This window comes from Rana temporaria, chromosome 9 (genome assembly GCF_905171775.1).
Source record: "Rana temporaria chromosome 9, aRanTem1.1, whole genome shotgun sequence".
Taxonomy (NCBI): domain Eukaryota; kingdom Metazoa; phylum Chordata; class Amphibia; order Anura; family Ranidae; genus Rana; species Rana temporaria.
Genome location: NC_053497.1, coordinates 102581145 through 102598092, shown reverse-complemented (window position 1 = coordinate 102598092; position 16948 = coordinate 102581145). Strand labels below are relative to the sequence as shown.

The 16948-nt window shown below is 40.8% G+C and overlaps 1 protein-coding gene across 1 annotated transcript; it reads right to left on the bottom strand.

Moving 5' to 3' along the window:
• Positions 1 to 8522: 8522 nt before the first annotated feature.
• Positions 8523 to 16942, bottom strand: SURF2 (surfeit 2). The gene is made up of 6 exons (XM_040324009.1): positions 16808 to 16942; positions 15985 to 16133; positions 13902 to 14005; positions 11842 to 12015; positions 9624 to 9736; positions 8523 to 9509 (listed from the first exon to the last, which is right to left on the bottom strand). The coding sequence occupies exons 1-6, from the start codon at positions 16880 to 16882 to the stop codon at positions 9438 to 9440; spliced, it is 687 nt and encodes a 228-aa protein (XP_040179943.1). The 5' UTR covers positions 16883 to 16942; the 3' UTR covers positions 8523 to 9437.
• Positions 16943 to 16948: the final 6 nt, after the last annotated feature.

Here is a 16948-nt window from a genome sequence, read left to right as displayed (position 1 = left end):
TGAGTTTTGACGGCGGACCTGAACGGCCAATCCATGCATTCCTATAAAGCGTCGGATGTCAGCGGAGACATGTCTGCTGACATCCGATCCGCTAAAAACAGACGTATGGGGGGCACGTCCCCATCCATCCAGTCGGATCGGGTAAGATCTGATGAAAACTGACATGCTGTCCGTTTTCATCAGATCGCTCCATAGGAGACAGCGGTGCCCAAGCCCCTCCCTGCTCAGTGAGCAGAGAGGAGCTTGTCATCCGTCGGCTCAGCGGAGATCTGAGGACTGATCTCCTGCTGAGCAGGCGGAGCCTAAGTTTGTGTGTACAATTCATTCTGCTCTATATAAACTCACTTTGTAGTCACCTATTCAGATGCATCCAAATACACAAAAGAATCACTGGCGCTAGATGAGGATAATAGTAACACAAGAAAAATAATAATAACTCATGTGAGATAGTCCGGTGCTGTGGAAATCGTGGTACCCGGAAGTACCAAAAACACAGAAAATACACAACAAATACGTATTTTCTATTCAGATGCATCAAGAGCAGAAAGTGGTGACGAGTGCAAGAACACATCCCCACAGTATCCCTGCTTGACACTGGATGCAAACTTTAGCTGTGCTGTGGTGACCAACTGCTTGATTACGGTTTCAGAAGCAGGACTGAAAACTTAATGAAGCAACCGATGTGCAGACTGCATAGCTAAAGTCTACATCCAGTGGCCAGCTCCCTCTCTCTCTTGCAAAGGATTTTATGGTGAGTACAAAATCCTATTGCCTCACCCCTCCAAAATGCGTTCTTAAAGCAACTATACTACCTTCCCTCTCACGCAGGGCCGTGCAAGGAGCTGGCCTGTCGCGTGACTGCGAGCGTGCACCAGCCTTGCTTTGTGCTCAGCGGCTTGACATCTTAGGGAACGAGTGTTATGCTGCAGCCAATACTGCCCACACTGCGAGTCAGCGTTGGAAGACTACACTAACCGAAATATCACAATCAAAGGGGTGTAATGCTTTATACAAGTCTCATTTTGTGAGTGTATTTTAATTTGTTTTTATTTCAATATTAACCACTTGCAGTATTACTGCAGCACAATGGCATGGCTGGGTGAAAAGACGTTACCTTACGTTGCTTCGCCTTTTAACCACTAGGGGCGTGTGCCGCCGGAGGCACGCTCCCACAACGTGTACACTGAGCTGATGCGAGTGTCTGGTGGGGGCGCAATGAACGTCGGGCACCGCGATCGCTCGTGACAGAGCGAGAACCGGGATCCATGTGTGTAAACACGCAGATCCCGGTTCTCTCAGGGGAAAGAAGACTAACTGTGTGTTCATACAATGATCTTTCTCTTCCCCTAGTCACTCCCATCCTCCCTACAGTTAGAACACACCTAGGGAACACAGTTAACCCTTTCCCTGCCAGTGACATTTATATAGTAATCGGTGCATTTTTATAGCACTAATCTCTGTATAATTGACAATTGGTAAAGTCTTTTGTTCTGTCTCTATGTATGTGTGTATATATATATATATATATATATATATATATATATATATATATATATATATATATATATATATCTTGTATAGGGCTTTACATGAGAAAAGAAAAAAAAAACATATAACAAAATAGCCATCCCTTTAGGAATATAGGGGCAGATTCACAGAGCAAGTACGCCAACGTAGCTACTGATACACCGGCGTACTTTCAAATTTCCTGCGTCGTATCTTTAGTTTGAATCCTCAAACCAAGATACGACGGCATCTGGGTAAGATCCGACAGGCGTACGGTTTCGTACGCCTTCGGATCGCAGATGCAATACTTTGGCGTCTGCTGGGTGGAGTTTGCGTCATTTTTTTACGCGTCGGGTATGCAAATGAGCTTTTTCCGACGATCCACGAACGTACGCGCGGTCGTCGCATTCTCTTACGTCGTCTGTAGTCGGCTTTTTCCGGGGTATAGTTAAAGCTGCTATTTTGTGGCGTATAGATAGACTTGCCATGTTAAAGTATGGCCGTCGTTCCCGCGTCGAAATTTGAATTTTTTTTTTTTTTTTTGCGTAAGTCGTCCGTGAATAGGGATGGACGTAAGTCACGTCTAAGTTAAAAAAAATGACATTGTTGCGACGTCATTTAGCGCAATGCACAGCAGGAAATTTAGGAAAGACGCATGCGCATTTCATTTGGCGCGGGGACGCGCTTCATTTAAATGAAACCCGCCCCCAACCCGCCCAATTTCAAATACGCCGCCAGAAAAACACTATGCCACCATAACTTACGATGCGAATGCTTCCTGGATTCGAATTTAAGCCAGGTAAGATACGGCGGCATAGCGTATCTCTGATACGCTGCGCCTGTCCAATTGTATGTGAATCTGCCCCATAGTTCTTGGTGCGATAATTTAACTACTTGGGACCCACTAGCCGTCAATTGACGGCTACAGCGCGGATCCCAAAATCCAAGTGGACGTCAATTGACGTCCGCCCCTTTGGGCAGTCCCCGCGCGCAGCGGGGAAAATCTGTGTTGGCCGTGTCCCTTGGACACAGCCAATTACAGATCGCCGCGAACGGCCAATCAGAGTGGCCGTTTGCGATGCGATCTGTGCGGCCAATGAGAGATGATCTCATATGTAAACATATGAGATCATCTCTCATTGCCGTTTTACACAGAGACAGCGGTGCTGTCTCTGGAGAGGAGACCGATCTGTGTCTCTTGTACATAGAGACACAGATCGGTCACCCCCCCTCCACCTACAGTTAGAACACTTTATAGGAAACATATTTAACCCCTTCCTCACCCCCTAGTGTTAACCCCTTCAATGCCAGTCACATTTATACTGTAATTAGTGCATATTTATAGCACTGATCGCAGTATAAATGTGAATGGCGCCAAAAATGTGTCCGATGTGTCCGCCATAACGTCGCAGTCCCAATAAAAATCGCAGATCGCCGGCATTTCTAGTAAAAAAAAAAAATAATAATTCTGTCCCCTATTTTGTAAGCCCTATAACTTTTGCGCAAACCAGTCGCTTATTGCGATTTTTTTTTTTTTTACCAAAAATATGTAGAAGAATACGTATCGGCCTAAACTGAGAAAAAAAATGTGTTTTTTTTTTTTTAAATTGGGATATTTATTATAGCAACAAGTAAAACATATTGTATTTTTTTCAAAATTGTCGCACTTTTTTGTTTATAGCGCAAAAAAAAAAAACCGCACAGGCGATCAAATACCACCAAAAGAAAGCTCTACTTGTGGGGAAAAAAGGACGTCAATTTTGTTTGGGAGCCACGTCGCACGACCGCGCAATTGTTAGTTAAAGCGACGCAGTGCCGAAAGCTGAAATTTCACCTGGGTAGGAGGGGGGTATATGTGCCCAGTAAGCAAGTGGTTAAGTGACTTATGCATAATACCTGTCAACCATCCACTCCTTTGCGCAAGTGCAGCATTACCTTGGGCAATACCAACAAAAACCCCAAATTTGTGCACAAAATATAAAAGATATGCACGGTCTTGTGTAAACCAACAAAAATATTATATTGTCACCCAAAACAGAATATTTCAACATGTGATTATTCCAACCTGACAACACAAATAATAAAACCAAATTCCACAAATTAAGTGTCCATGTGTATTTATTAAATCAATGTTCAAATCTTGCTCCAATAAATAATGTAAACCAATTCCAGTGACACGGTGATATTCAATCCGTTTTCCAAATATAACATTAAATGTGCCGCTTACCAGATTCCCGATGATCTCTAAGTTAAAGGAGATCATGATACCCATGAGGTGAAGTATGGACTCCTCCAGTGTGTAATCCAACCTCCGCGATGGATCAGTCAAACAGCCTGCTGATCAGCTTCCCAGCCCAGCACACTTCAATCTGGTTCACTCTGCGCTCAACACTCTGTGTATGTGTAGGGTTTAAAACAGGGAATGCTCATCGCGTATTATATAAAGAAAAAGGATTTATTGGGCTAAAAATATGCACTTACAGCATTGTAAATAAAAACAAGCGGTGGAGAGAGGGTAATTCAACCCAGGGATCATCAACACGTATGGATCATGTTCACGTCACAACTTCCGTCTCCTTCCAGCACTTTTCCCCCATAACAGGCTACGTCTGGGGAGTAGCGATGTCTGGCACTAATTTTAAAGCAGCTGAGACACCGGCAGTCAATTGTATAACCATGTTGACCAGGGTCACAACATATGATATCAAAAAATGTGTTTACCAGACACATTTTTGTTGCGTTATCTCCTTGGTTGCATGCTTCACACAAAATCCCAACTTTTCCCCTTTGTCTAGTTAAATACAAATTCTTATATAAATGATTTAAACAACCAGTTAGAACAGTAAAACGATATAAAAAAAGAATTTGATTACAACATTTAAAAGAAATTATTAATTTTTTTTTACCAAAAATAACGATCACATGGTTAATGCTTCTCTCAATAATATGGTACATACTAATTGCATATCTAAGAAAAGAATGTACCAAGATATATAAAAACTGTAATTGACCAAAACATATTCCATATGAATGTAGAAGCTGAATATAAATAAAAAAAAGCCAATTTAAAGGAGTAGGAACTCTAACTATATTATACTATTAAAAAAGGAATTAATATCCTACTCCACACTGAGACCACATGGACGGAAACTACAGGTCAAAAATCCAGCGGGTTTCACGTCTGGATATTTCCCTCTTGACATTACTTCCACGCCAATGTAGAATGTATCTCTCAATTCTAATTACCTCCAATGACTAGGGATTTTTCCTATGACAATAGGCAAAATGTTTGGAAAGACTGTTTCTCAAAACCTTTTCGTATGTTGGCCAGGTGTTCACCAATACGCACATTTAGTGCCCTGGTGGCCCTGCCAACTTATTAGAATGCATATGTACACCTTAGGAGGTAGATAACTCCTTTGGTGCTATATGTGATGAATTATTTTATCTTGTACTCTTTTTTGTGTGAGTGGATATAAAAGAAGTGGTACATAACGTTTTTGAATTCCTACATAACTGGATTCTTTCCCTGTAGAAGGTGCAAGGTATGTTCCCCAACATATTGGGTAAAATCAACAATATCAGGGGCCAAAACATTTCTAAACAAAAATCTCAGATTCTTAGAAATGTTTTGGCCTCTAATATTGTCAATTTGTCTCCTAAACCTAATATGTTTGGGAACCTAACTGGATTATTTCCCTGTAAAAGGTGCAAGGTATGTAGGCATTTAAAAACTTTACGTACCACTTCTTTTATATCCACTCACACAAAAATGAGTATAAGATAAAATAATTCATCACATATAGCACCAAAGGAGTTATCTACCTCCTAGGTATGAATTCCAATATGTTGGCAGGACCACCAGGGCACTAAATGTGTGTAATGGTAAACACCTGGCCAACAAACATTTTACCTATTGTCATTGGAAAAATCCCTCGTAATTGGAATTGAGAGATGCAATCGTAAGAGGGAAATATCCAGATGTGAAACTCGCTGGATTTTTGACCTCTGTAGTTTCCATCCATATGGTCTCAATGTGGAGTGGGATATTAATTCCTTTATGATGAATAGAGTTCCTACTCCTTTAAATAGTATTTTTTTTTAATTAAATATTTTCAGTTTCTACATTCATATGGACTATGTTTTGGTCAATTACTGCTTTTATATATCTTGGTATATCACCATTTTTGGTTAGATATGTAAATATTATGTACCATATTGTTTCTTGAGGAAAGCATTAACCATGTGATTATTATTTTTGATAAAAAAAATTAAATCATTTTTCTAATAATTGTTTTATATTGTTTTACTGTTGTTTAAAGCACAGCATACTAGCTCATTATGAAATACTTACCTTAGAACGAGATGTTGGTAACTCACCTGTTCCACGCCAAGGTAGCTGACATGTTACCTCGGTGTGTCTTCCGCGTATCGCGGCTCCAGCGCTCTGAGTGGCTGTAACCACGATGTCGTCACTACTGCGCATGCACGCGGGAGATTTCTTTCCGGCAAGATCCAGCGTTTTTTGGGCTTTCAGCCAAAAATCCCCTGTGCACATGCGCCGCTGCATTTAGCGGCTCATTGCGAGGGGAATAGCTCCAAAACCATACAGGTTTAGGAGATTTTTTTTTACCTACAGTTAAGCCTTATTATAGGCTTACCTATAGGTAAAAGTAAAAAAAAATGATTATACAACCACTTTAAATAATTTATATAAACAATTTGTATTCAACAGCAAATGATTCAGTATTTTGACATCATATGACCCCGGTCAACATGGGTATACAATTGACTTCAGGGATCTCAGCTGCTTTAAAATTAGTGCTAGACGTCCCTACTCCATCCTCCATTCCCAGATGTAGCCTGTTACAGGGAAATGAGTTGAAAGGAGACAGGAGTTGACTTGAACATGATCCACGCCTGTTGATCTCTGGGTTAGATTACCCTCTCTACTGCTTGTTTTTATGTACGATGCTGTAAGTGCATATTTTTAGCCCAATAAATTATTTTTGTTTATATAATACGCATTGAGCCTTCCCTCTGTTTTAAACCCTACACATACACTGAGTGGAGAAGGCAGAGTGAATCCAGATTGAAGTGTGCTGGGCTGGGAAGCTGATCAGCAGGCTGTGTGACTGATCCATCGCAGAGGTTGGATTACACACTGGAGCAGTCCATACTTCACCTCATGCGTATCATGATTTCCTATATCTCAGAGATCACGGGGAACTGGTAAGCGGCACATTTAATTTTATATTTGGAACATGGATTGAATATCACCTTGTCACTGGAATTGGTGTACATTATTTCTTGGAGCTAGATTTGAACATTGATTTAAATTAATACACATGGACACTTAAAGAGGAAGTAAACCCTGATGGATTTTACTTCCTCTTTATTTACCTGTCACTTACCTGAAACCGAAGCCTGCAATGTTACCGCTGTCCCCTCTGGCACGAAGTGTCCATCTTCACCCCCTCTTCCTTCTGGGGTCGCGAATTCCGGCTCTGTGACTGGCTAGAGTCGTGTGACGTCACTCGTACATTGTAAATATCTCCTAAATCGTGCAGGTTTAGGAGATATTTCCAGCACCTACAGGTAAGCCTTAATATAGGCTTACATGTAGGTAAAAGTAGCTGTACTGAGTTAACAACCACTTTAATTTGTGGAATTTGGTTTTATTTGTGTTATGTTGGTGTAATCATATGTTGATATATTGCTAGGTCACAATATTACATTTTTGTTGTTTTACACAGGAGAGCGCATATCTTTTGTGCGCAATTTTTCACCTCCGCATATTCAAGGAGTATTATAAGTGCAGCAGTCTTTTATTACGTGTAGGGCTGCAACGAACGATTATTTTCATAATCGATTAGTTGGCCGATTATTGTTTTGATTAATCGACTAATCGCATAATAGCCTTAAAAAAAAAATTGCATTTTTTTTTTTTTTTTTTGGGCCAATTTGTTGTCGGGCAGATTACAAAACACAAATTGCCACAAAAACACATGACATGCTTTTCTGCAGATTCTCTATTGAAGTATATTGAACCAAAAAAACACGAAATGGCACCATTTTGCGTTAAAAAGTCCTTGTCCTTTCCAAATACGCAGCAGGTGAAAAAAAAATCATGGATGTGAACGTGTCCCATAGGAAAACATGTAAATGAACTGTAGTGTGTTTCTGCAAAAAGCACCAAAAACACAGAGGTGTGACCCCGGCCTGAGATGTTTAGTAACATAATGGGGTTAAAAAAAAAAAAATAAGTACAAAAAGAGCAAATAATCGCTACTGTAAGAGATTTATTTTATTACTGTGGGACAGTGAAAGTAATATTTACAGTAGCAATTTGCTTTTTTGTACTATAAAGGGCTAATTTTAGTTTTTTTTAACCCCATTATGTTACTGGCCGATTAATCGGTTATGAAAATTGTAATCGATTCATTTCATAATCGATTAGTTGTCGATCAATTAGTTGTTTCGGCCCTAATTACGTGAGATTTCCTTTTTTTTTGTTTGAATAAACCATAAAGTACCAAGTGCATTTGATTAAAGCGGAGTTCCACCCAAAAGGGGCAGGGCTAGGGGGCTGGTCAGTGTCAGAAGTGTTTTCACCTTAATACATAGGATGCATTAAGGTGAAAAAACACATTTGCCCTACCCACTGAACATATCCAATAATTAAATGCTATCAGTATAATAGACCTGATGTTAACTGTTGGATAAGTATAAAAAAAAATACACACTAAAGGGCACTTTCAAAACAGATCATCTCAATCATACATTAGAAGCATTCCAAAATAATCAGAGCAAATACCATTGAAGTTCTTAAACCAGTTCATGTAACCTTGCTGGCTAGTTTTGGCTGGGATACTGTTTGGTAGGTTTATGCTTTCCCAATGTGGAAATCCTCTTAATTTTTACACAAGACAGCCTCACTAGTGCTCTTCATGGTTCCACCAATGCAGACCACAGAAATCATCATTTTGACCAAAATATTATGACAGACACGAGCACAAGGTAAGTGATTTTTATTTGGTACAAAGTATTTTTACTGGGGCAAAAATCTTCCTTGACTCCAACTTTAGGGAAATCTGTGATATTGCAGGCAGCCATTGCTGATCTCTTCTGAAAAAGTTAGCTGCATGGTCATACTGACCCAATGGTTACAATATTTGCATCGCAGACCTATAATAATTGGGTAGAGCAGGACTTCTGACTCCTGTTATGCAAAGTTTTCCCAGCTCAGAGACTCCAAAAGGATCAAAGCCAATGAATCAGCACTACAACCAGGCAACTGGTATTTTCAGAAATGCATATTAAGTTTCTCTGTGAATGAAGCCAGTACACAAAAACCGCTGTTCACCTCCAGGATTCCGCTTCTGTGTTCCAGTGCTGAATGGAAATGTCTGCAGATAATATAATCTACTTATAGGTCAATGGATCTCTGCAGGAAAGAGCTGGGCCTCTGTCTGGGTACCTGAAACCCCATTATGGATGTGCAGAATATGTGAACAGCATAATACTGCACAGAAAGTGAGCACTGAAGTGACCCCAGTATGTGAGTGAACACCCTCACCCTATGCACGATGCTGGAAATGCCACTTCCCTGCTGTAGATAGAGAGATAGATATATGTATCTCTATCTCTCTATCCAACTCTCTCAGCAATAGACATGTAAATATTTATCCTAAAATGGTTTTAAAGTTTGAGAGATTGGGTTCCTTACAAAAATGTACTGTATGCCACAGTACTTTATTTCACAAGATGGCAGCATAGAGGGCTAATCTGTAGATTAATGCCAGCTCTCACCTGGAATTTCTATCGTCTTCCACAGTATTCATAAACGACAACACATCATTCTGTCACCAGTAATATAAATGACAAAGGGGGTGGAGGAAAAAAAGTTAGAAAATATGATGAGATGGAATTCATTTTTTTGAGGGCTTCTTGACATTTTTATGTTGACTTTTTAACTTCTTTTGGGAAGGCCCTGCCTGCTTCTGTGGGGAGAAAGAGAACATCAGACTGACAATTATGGCATAATATATATATATATATATATATATATATATATATATATATATATAATGCTCTATAACCTAACACCTTAATACCTGTGTCCGTTTCCTGTGGCTATTAACAGTCTCCTCCACTTCCATTTCTTCACCGCTGTCTGCTTTAAAGTCGCCATTTTCTACCGCTATAGTTTTCTTTGTAAACATTTGATCTGCAAGAAGGAAAAAAAAGTTTTTTCATTTGAGAATAATTTTATATAAATTCCAAAGTTTAATATTAACACCCCAGCAGTAGAACAGAACAACAGTGTTAGTAAATTTCCACCTAGTAAAGGCAATTTAAAAGGGTAGCAAAGAAAAGCACAAGACAAACTAGTGATCAGAATTACATATTTGGTATATCCTACATAGACAGCAATCTATGTTCAGATAAGGTGTTGTACTGCAGAATGGGGATAGGAGAAACAGTATGGTCAGGTTTTGTGCTTCATATTGGATACAGGATAAAAAATAAATTAAAAAAGTATTCCATAAAATATATTTACGATACGGACTATAGGCCCACTGCGCCCACTTCCCTATGGAATACATGCCCTGTCCATTAGGATCCTGCAATCAATTACCAATCATGATCAGCTGGTCTCACGTAAGATCACCAATCAAATGATATTTAAGCACAGGGGAATGTCTGGCTGATGTATGCCCCAGTTGTGTTTTAACACGAAACCGGTCGGGCACATACATTGGCCCCAGCCATTCCTTGCTGTGCTATTTTCTTTGAATACAGGGTTTTTAATATTTTTGCATTTTTGGCTTTTTCCTTTGCTGTTGTTTTTACACATTTTTATTTGAGTGTGTTCATGTTTGGCTAATCGCCTTTTTTTGGACAATACATTTTGTACTTTTTACACTATGAGGAGGCGTCCTCTTTTGTTTTTTTCTTCTCCTATGGTGAGTCCATCCTATGCCTTATAAGGAATAGTGGTTTTCCACTTCCACGTCCAGGATCGAAGTCATTTTCGGATCACTACCAACGTGGAGAATCACGGTCCAGAGCCACTGAGAGAAGCCATTCCCCATCCACTGGGTTGATTAAGCGTGTCTGACCCACCACCGTACGGTGCTCCTGGGTCCACCACATCTGGTAAGAGTATTTAATCTCTTCTCACCCTGTTGATTGAAAACCTCTCTGAATGGTTCCATCGGGAAATTAACAGACATTATTTCTCTCATAAGCTCTGATGGCTGGATTCATGTGGATGGACACTATATACACAATTTGATTGTGTTTAACAAATTTCATTATTCACTAATGAACTTTATTATTTCTTGTGCTATTTTCACATGTCAGATGTGTGCTTAGATATATCGCATTAGCGTTTTATCCTCATAACCTTACCTTTACATGGTTAGGCTTCATGCTTGGCGCTGCACTTTTATTTTTTATTTGTTTACACAATTTATTCCTTTGTTGTGTTGGCTGCCACTTTTGACACTATATTGGATGAGCGCAGTATATATTTTTTATATTAGTATTTTCAGAAGCAAAAGAGGGAAATGGCAGTCTCCATAAATCCTGCCCGTCTCTGGTTACAATAATGTGTCAGTCACCAACCAGGATTTGTAAGCAAATGAGGAAAGTCTGAGTGAAGTGGGCAAACCTGATCTGTCAGTGACTCTACTGAATCCTTTGCATCACATTTAAAACCAGAAAACTAATATTTTCAAATGCAGAGGCAGGACATGGCAGCCTCCATAAATCCCCACTACATACAGATTTTGAATTGTTAAAGAATATGTGGACCTTATAAAATGCACATTTTTTTTTTTTTTTTTTAGGAGCCTGGAAGGCATTGCACCAGTAATCAGCAGATTTCAGGTCTCCTACAGACTGTCAGGTGTATGGACAGACAGTTTCACACTGACAAGAAGAATCAATGAACACAGCGCCATGGTAGTTCATGGAGAACCACAAGCTGAGGGTCGCAAAGGATGTCGGAACTTGTAGTTCATTCCTTCACAGAACTCATTGAATGAATGACGTGGGCGGAGCCCCCCACGGCTGTGCTCTTTAAAAAGTGATAGCATGTAGGGGGAACTCCACTGCAGGAACATGTTACGTATTCTACATCAAAATGGTTGGAACAAGCAACATGTTGCCAAAGCTGAACTTATCCTTTAAAATACAAAAGGAGCCACTTTAACATCTGATGCAAGCATTACTACAAACACGGAAGACTACAGCTTTTTGTTCAATCTTGTGGCAAATAAGCTGGCAGTGGATTCATGGGCTGCAGTAGCAAGTGATTACCAATACCTGGATAAAGGTCACTCATACTGTCGCCAGAGTCGCTATCTTCACCACTTTCATCATCTGGTTCCCACAGATCTTTTTTGGCAGGTTTTCGCTCATCCGCAAATTTCCGTTGCTTGGTTTTGTTCTGGAGACAAGCAGGCACATATTCCACCCCCAGCTTCTGGCATTCCTCATCTGAAAAGAAAAGTCAGAGACTGATTTATCAAACGCTAGCTACATGCATTATGCTCTGTGAAACTTTCCTGAATCCAGTCACATCTCATGCTTCTTGTAGAGTGTGTGGTTGGCTTAGGATACAACACACCCCAAAAAATATATAAATTTATGCACTGTATGATGTAATCTTCTAGTCCCCTATATTCAGAGGTAGTGGTGTATAGTGGTCATCAGCAATATTGAAAATAAATTGGTGAAAGAGTAAACTATTTTGCAAGAGATCACTGGAAAAGTCTGATTGTGTAGAAAGAAGGCATTCCCAGTGCATGAGCACAGTGGGAATGAAGATTTTACATGACAGACCTCATCATACTGCTGAGCATTATTCTTGCTATGGAGCAGCAGTCTAGGGCTGCAAGTAAACGATTATTTTCATAATCGATTAATTGGCCGATTATTGTTTCGATTTATCAGATAATAGCCATAAAAAAAAAAAAAAAAGCATTTTTAATTTTTTTTGGGGCAATTTGTTGTTGGGCAGATTACAAAACACAAATTGCCGCAAAAACACATTACATGCTTTTCTGCAGCTTCTCCATGCGAATATGTTGAACCAAAAAAAAAAAAATAGCACCGTTTTGCGTTAAAAAGTCCTTGCCCACCACAGCTGCGAGGTGCCTGATAGCACTTTATTGGAAGAAACCAATACCCCCACCCCAGGAAGCCCTGTATGCTAGGGTCAAGGATGTAGAGCTTATGGAAAAAATGACAGCTAGGATTCGGGATAGGCTGGAGGACCATGATCTGGTCTGGGAGAGGTGGCATTCGGTGGAGGACCCGCCGTAAGCTGACAACAGACCACCAAGGTACACTACCTCACCCGACACTCCTGCCTGCTCCCCCCCCTCCCCTTCCCCCAGTCTCCCCCCTTCTCTTTCTTTTTTCTCTCTTTCCTCCCCCCTTTTTTTTTTCTTTTCTCTTCCTTCCCCATCTTCTTCTTCTACTCTACCCTCTCACCTCTTCTCCTCTCCTCTTTGTTATCTAGTTGTTTTATACGTTACTGAATGTATAACCAAGAATGTGGCCGCTGTGTAAGCACATTCAGCTGGAATTTTTGTATTACCTCTATTATCTTACACTTGAAATGCTGCTACATTTTGTATTGACCTTTTTTCAAAATAAAAAATTGTTATTTGAAAAAAAAAGTCCTTGCCCTTTCCAAATACGCAACAGCTGAAAAAAAAATCATGGAGGTGAACATGTCCCATAGGGAAACATGTAAATGAACTGTAGTGTGTTTCTGGAAAAAAACAACAAAAAAACAGAGGTATGAACCCAGGCCTGAGATGGTTATTAACATAATGGGGTTAACAAAAAAAAAAAATAAAGTACAAAAAGAGAAAATAATCGCTACTGTAAGGGGTTCATTTTTTTATAGTGGGACAGTGAAAGTAATATTTACAGTAGAAATTTGCTTTTTTGTACTATAAAGGGCTAATTTTTGTTTTTTTAACCCCATTATGTTACTGGCCGATTAATCGATTATGAAAATTGTAATCGATTAATTTCATAATCGATTAGTTGTCAATTAATCGATTAGTTGTTTCGGCCCTACAACAGTCATTTAGATGGCGTTCTCTAGTGCTAGCTCCAGAATGTCGGTGTGCACAGCAGAGGAGTATAAACAATGGGCAAAAAAAGCTCTGCATGCACCTTCCACAGAGAGCAAAGAAAGAAATCCCGGCAGGAGGCCATATGCCCAGAAAACACAATCAGGAAGTCATCTTCTGCCAGTTCCTATAAGCAGAAGGCTGTGGACAATGCAAGTGCTGAAGAGTGTCGTCATGTCACCATTGCTCATTTATTCACAACTAGAGCTGGTGAGGAATCTGCATGGAACTCACATTTAAGTAGCGCTCGCTGGTAGCGTTTTCCATTTACGTGCCTCTCAACTTCTTCCAGGCGCTTTGTGATGTGACGAAGTGTCAGCTTACAGAACAGCTGCCCTCTGGAAGGAAAATAGCGATCATTTAGTCACATTTACAGTATTTTCATTAGTCTAACAGATAAAATCAGCCTGGCTATCAACGACAGTTATACCTAAAGATTTTTTTTATAACAACCCGCCAAATTCCACCAGTGACCTTTCTAGGTTAATAAAAAGTAGAATCTGACTTGTATCTGTGGATGGTTTCCTTCCGATGTTCAGCCATATCCAACACACTGCGATTTTATGGGCACCATGTCGGACATGCTGGAAAACCGTTTGATGAATTTTCTTGGGAATTTCTTTTTGTTTCTTTTTTCTAACCCTCAGTAGGTGTTTGGAAGGAAACCTTCTATTACACAGTAAGACCATGCATATGGTATCCTGGCCAAGATTCAAGCCAAGGACCCGAGTGCTGCAAGGCGTTAGGTGCCAACCATTAAGCCACTGCTCTGCCCTCCCAACCTACAGCAACAAGTTAAAGTGGTTGTAAATCCCTGTCATGAAATTTGAACTAACCACGTATATCTGTGGTGTTTGTCTATCTACAAAGCTGAGTGTCATTTCTTTCTAGTGCTTCGTTCCCGTGTTATCAGCATGAGTCACTTCTGAGAAGTTTTCGTGACACATAAATTTGTGACAGGGAGGGAGCTCAGCACACAGCTCTACATGTTCCTTTATTCCTGTGCTTTGTGTGAGGGGAAGGGGAGTCCTAACTGCGGCTCACCGCCCCTGACAGAAGAAGGATTTTATCACAATTGTGTACTTTTGAAGGTATGTAGGCTGCAGATAAATAAGTAAAACTTATGTAGGATGTTTTGGTTTCATCTCTGTGTATCAACCATGTCTATTCACTTCACTGGGTATATGTCAGGCCCCGTACACACGTCCGAGGAACTCGACGGGCAAAACACATCGTTTTGCTCGTCGAGTTCCTTGTGAAGCCGCCGAGGATCTCAGCGAGCCAAGTTTCCTCATTGACTAACAAGGAAATAGAGAACATGTTCTCTATTTTCCCCGACGAGATCCTCGTCTGTTTCCTCGGCCAAAAGTGTACACACCACCGGGTTTCTCGGCAGAATACGGCTCCGATCGAGTTTCTGGCTGAATTCTGCCGAGAAACTCGGTCGTGTGTACGGGGCCTCAGGGTTTACAACCACTCTAATGTAATAGAATGTCATTATTTTCAGCAAGTGCCTAATTTCAGAGTGTGTTTTTTTTTTCTTTTTTTGCAGTTTAGTTTTTAATATGGCTTCAACATTTTTACAAGCTTGTTCTTACAAATTTGTTACTGAATTGAATAAAAATAATTGTATTTTTATCCCCTGGACATCCCCATGAAAGCCTTAGTCGAAGATCCAAGTGCAGGAAAATCAGATAATATAGCAAATCCCCAAATTATTATCCAGTAGGGGTTTAGAAGTATAAACTCAATAGAAAAAATAGCCATATGCATTTTTTTGTCAGAAGAGATAGGGAGGATGCAATATTTCACAAACTATAGACTGTGCATGTATATCAGCTGGCTGATATGTCACCTGTTTAAGGGATTCGCTCTCTGTACCTGTCCCAGTGACACCGTGACAGCTGAACAGTAAGGCCCCTTTCACATGTACCGATCTCATTGATCCCCGCTGAGCCGGCAGAGGTCAGGGCGGTCCCTGCACATTGTGCAGGGACCGCCCTGTCAGATCTTCGCTCTTCCCTATGGGGGGATCGGATGAACACGGACCGTCTGCTCTGCAGACGGATGGAAAAATAGGATTTTCCTCCATCTGCAGAATCGGAGCACAGCAGACACCGATGAGATCGGGTGTCAGCGGACCCGCTATCTCATAGGGATACATGTATGTCCCTTTTTCATCCGGAAACGGATGGATGAAAAAGCGGACATACGGTATGAAAGGGGCCTAAGGTGGAAATCACTCCCCCAAGTGGAAATTGTAGCAACAATAAAAATACTAACTCTTCAGTACAAAATAAGACACCAGTTGACCTACGTGTTCTTGGTGCTGGGGACAATGTGGGGCTCATATTTGCTGCCATCAAATGATACCTCCAGCTTATTTTTGTATTTCTTCCCAGCGGTGAAGTTCTGCAGTTCAGGGAGTCTACATGGCAGCTCATGTCCAGTCAGAGTGAAACGGACCTGGGGAGGAGAAGATCAGGTTAGTGAACTACACAAGATGGACACGGCAGGAAGCCCCAAAATGAACCCCTACTAGGCGGATCTATTAATGCTGTAGAGTGCAAAATCAGGCACATTTCTGCATAGAAATCAATCAGCTTCCAGATTTGAGCCCTCGTTCACATTGAATGCGGCTTTGAAATCGTGCAACTTCATCTACAAATCGCACAATTTCAAAGCCACGTCATTGCAACAACTTGGAAAACACCAAAAGTAGTGCAGGAACGACGTTTTAAAATTCATGAGGCACTGAAAAGTCACACAGATTTGAACAGTGCCATTGCAGACAATGGGGCGCGACTTGACACGGCAAGTCACTTCAATGTGAACGAGGGCTTATTGTCAAAGCTTTATTGAACAAGCTGAGGATAGAAGCTGATCGGCTAGCATGCACAGCTGCACCAGAATCAGTAAATCTACCCCATGGTGTCATGGAGATGCAACACATGAGAATAAATCTTAGCTATGCTATGTCCCTTCATTTCATCACCTATTCATACTGGAGGATTCCTCCTGGGTACAGGACACATCTATGACATCATACATGTCCCATGTAACAGCCCTGGGCCAGGTACTCCTTAATATCACCAAACTCCCCCCTCCCTGGGACAGGCACTCCCCAAGCAGTTGGTCACCTTGTTTCCCGGGACTGGCTGCAGCTCAGGGTGTTGAAGAAGAAATCCCCGCACATCCTCCGCCAGCTCCTCCATGCTGTCAGCACGTGTCCCCCGTCCGCAAGAGGAAGAAACCTCTCATCTGGACTACGATAAGATGGC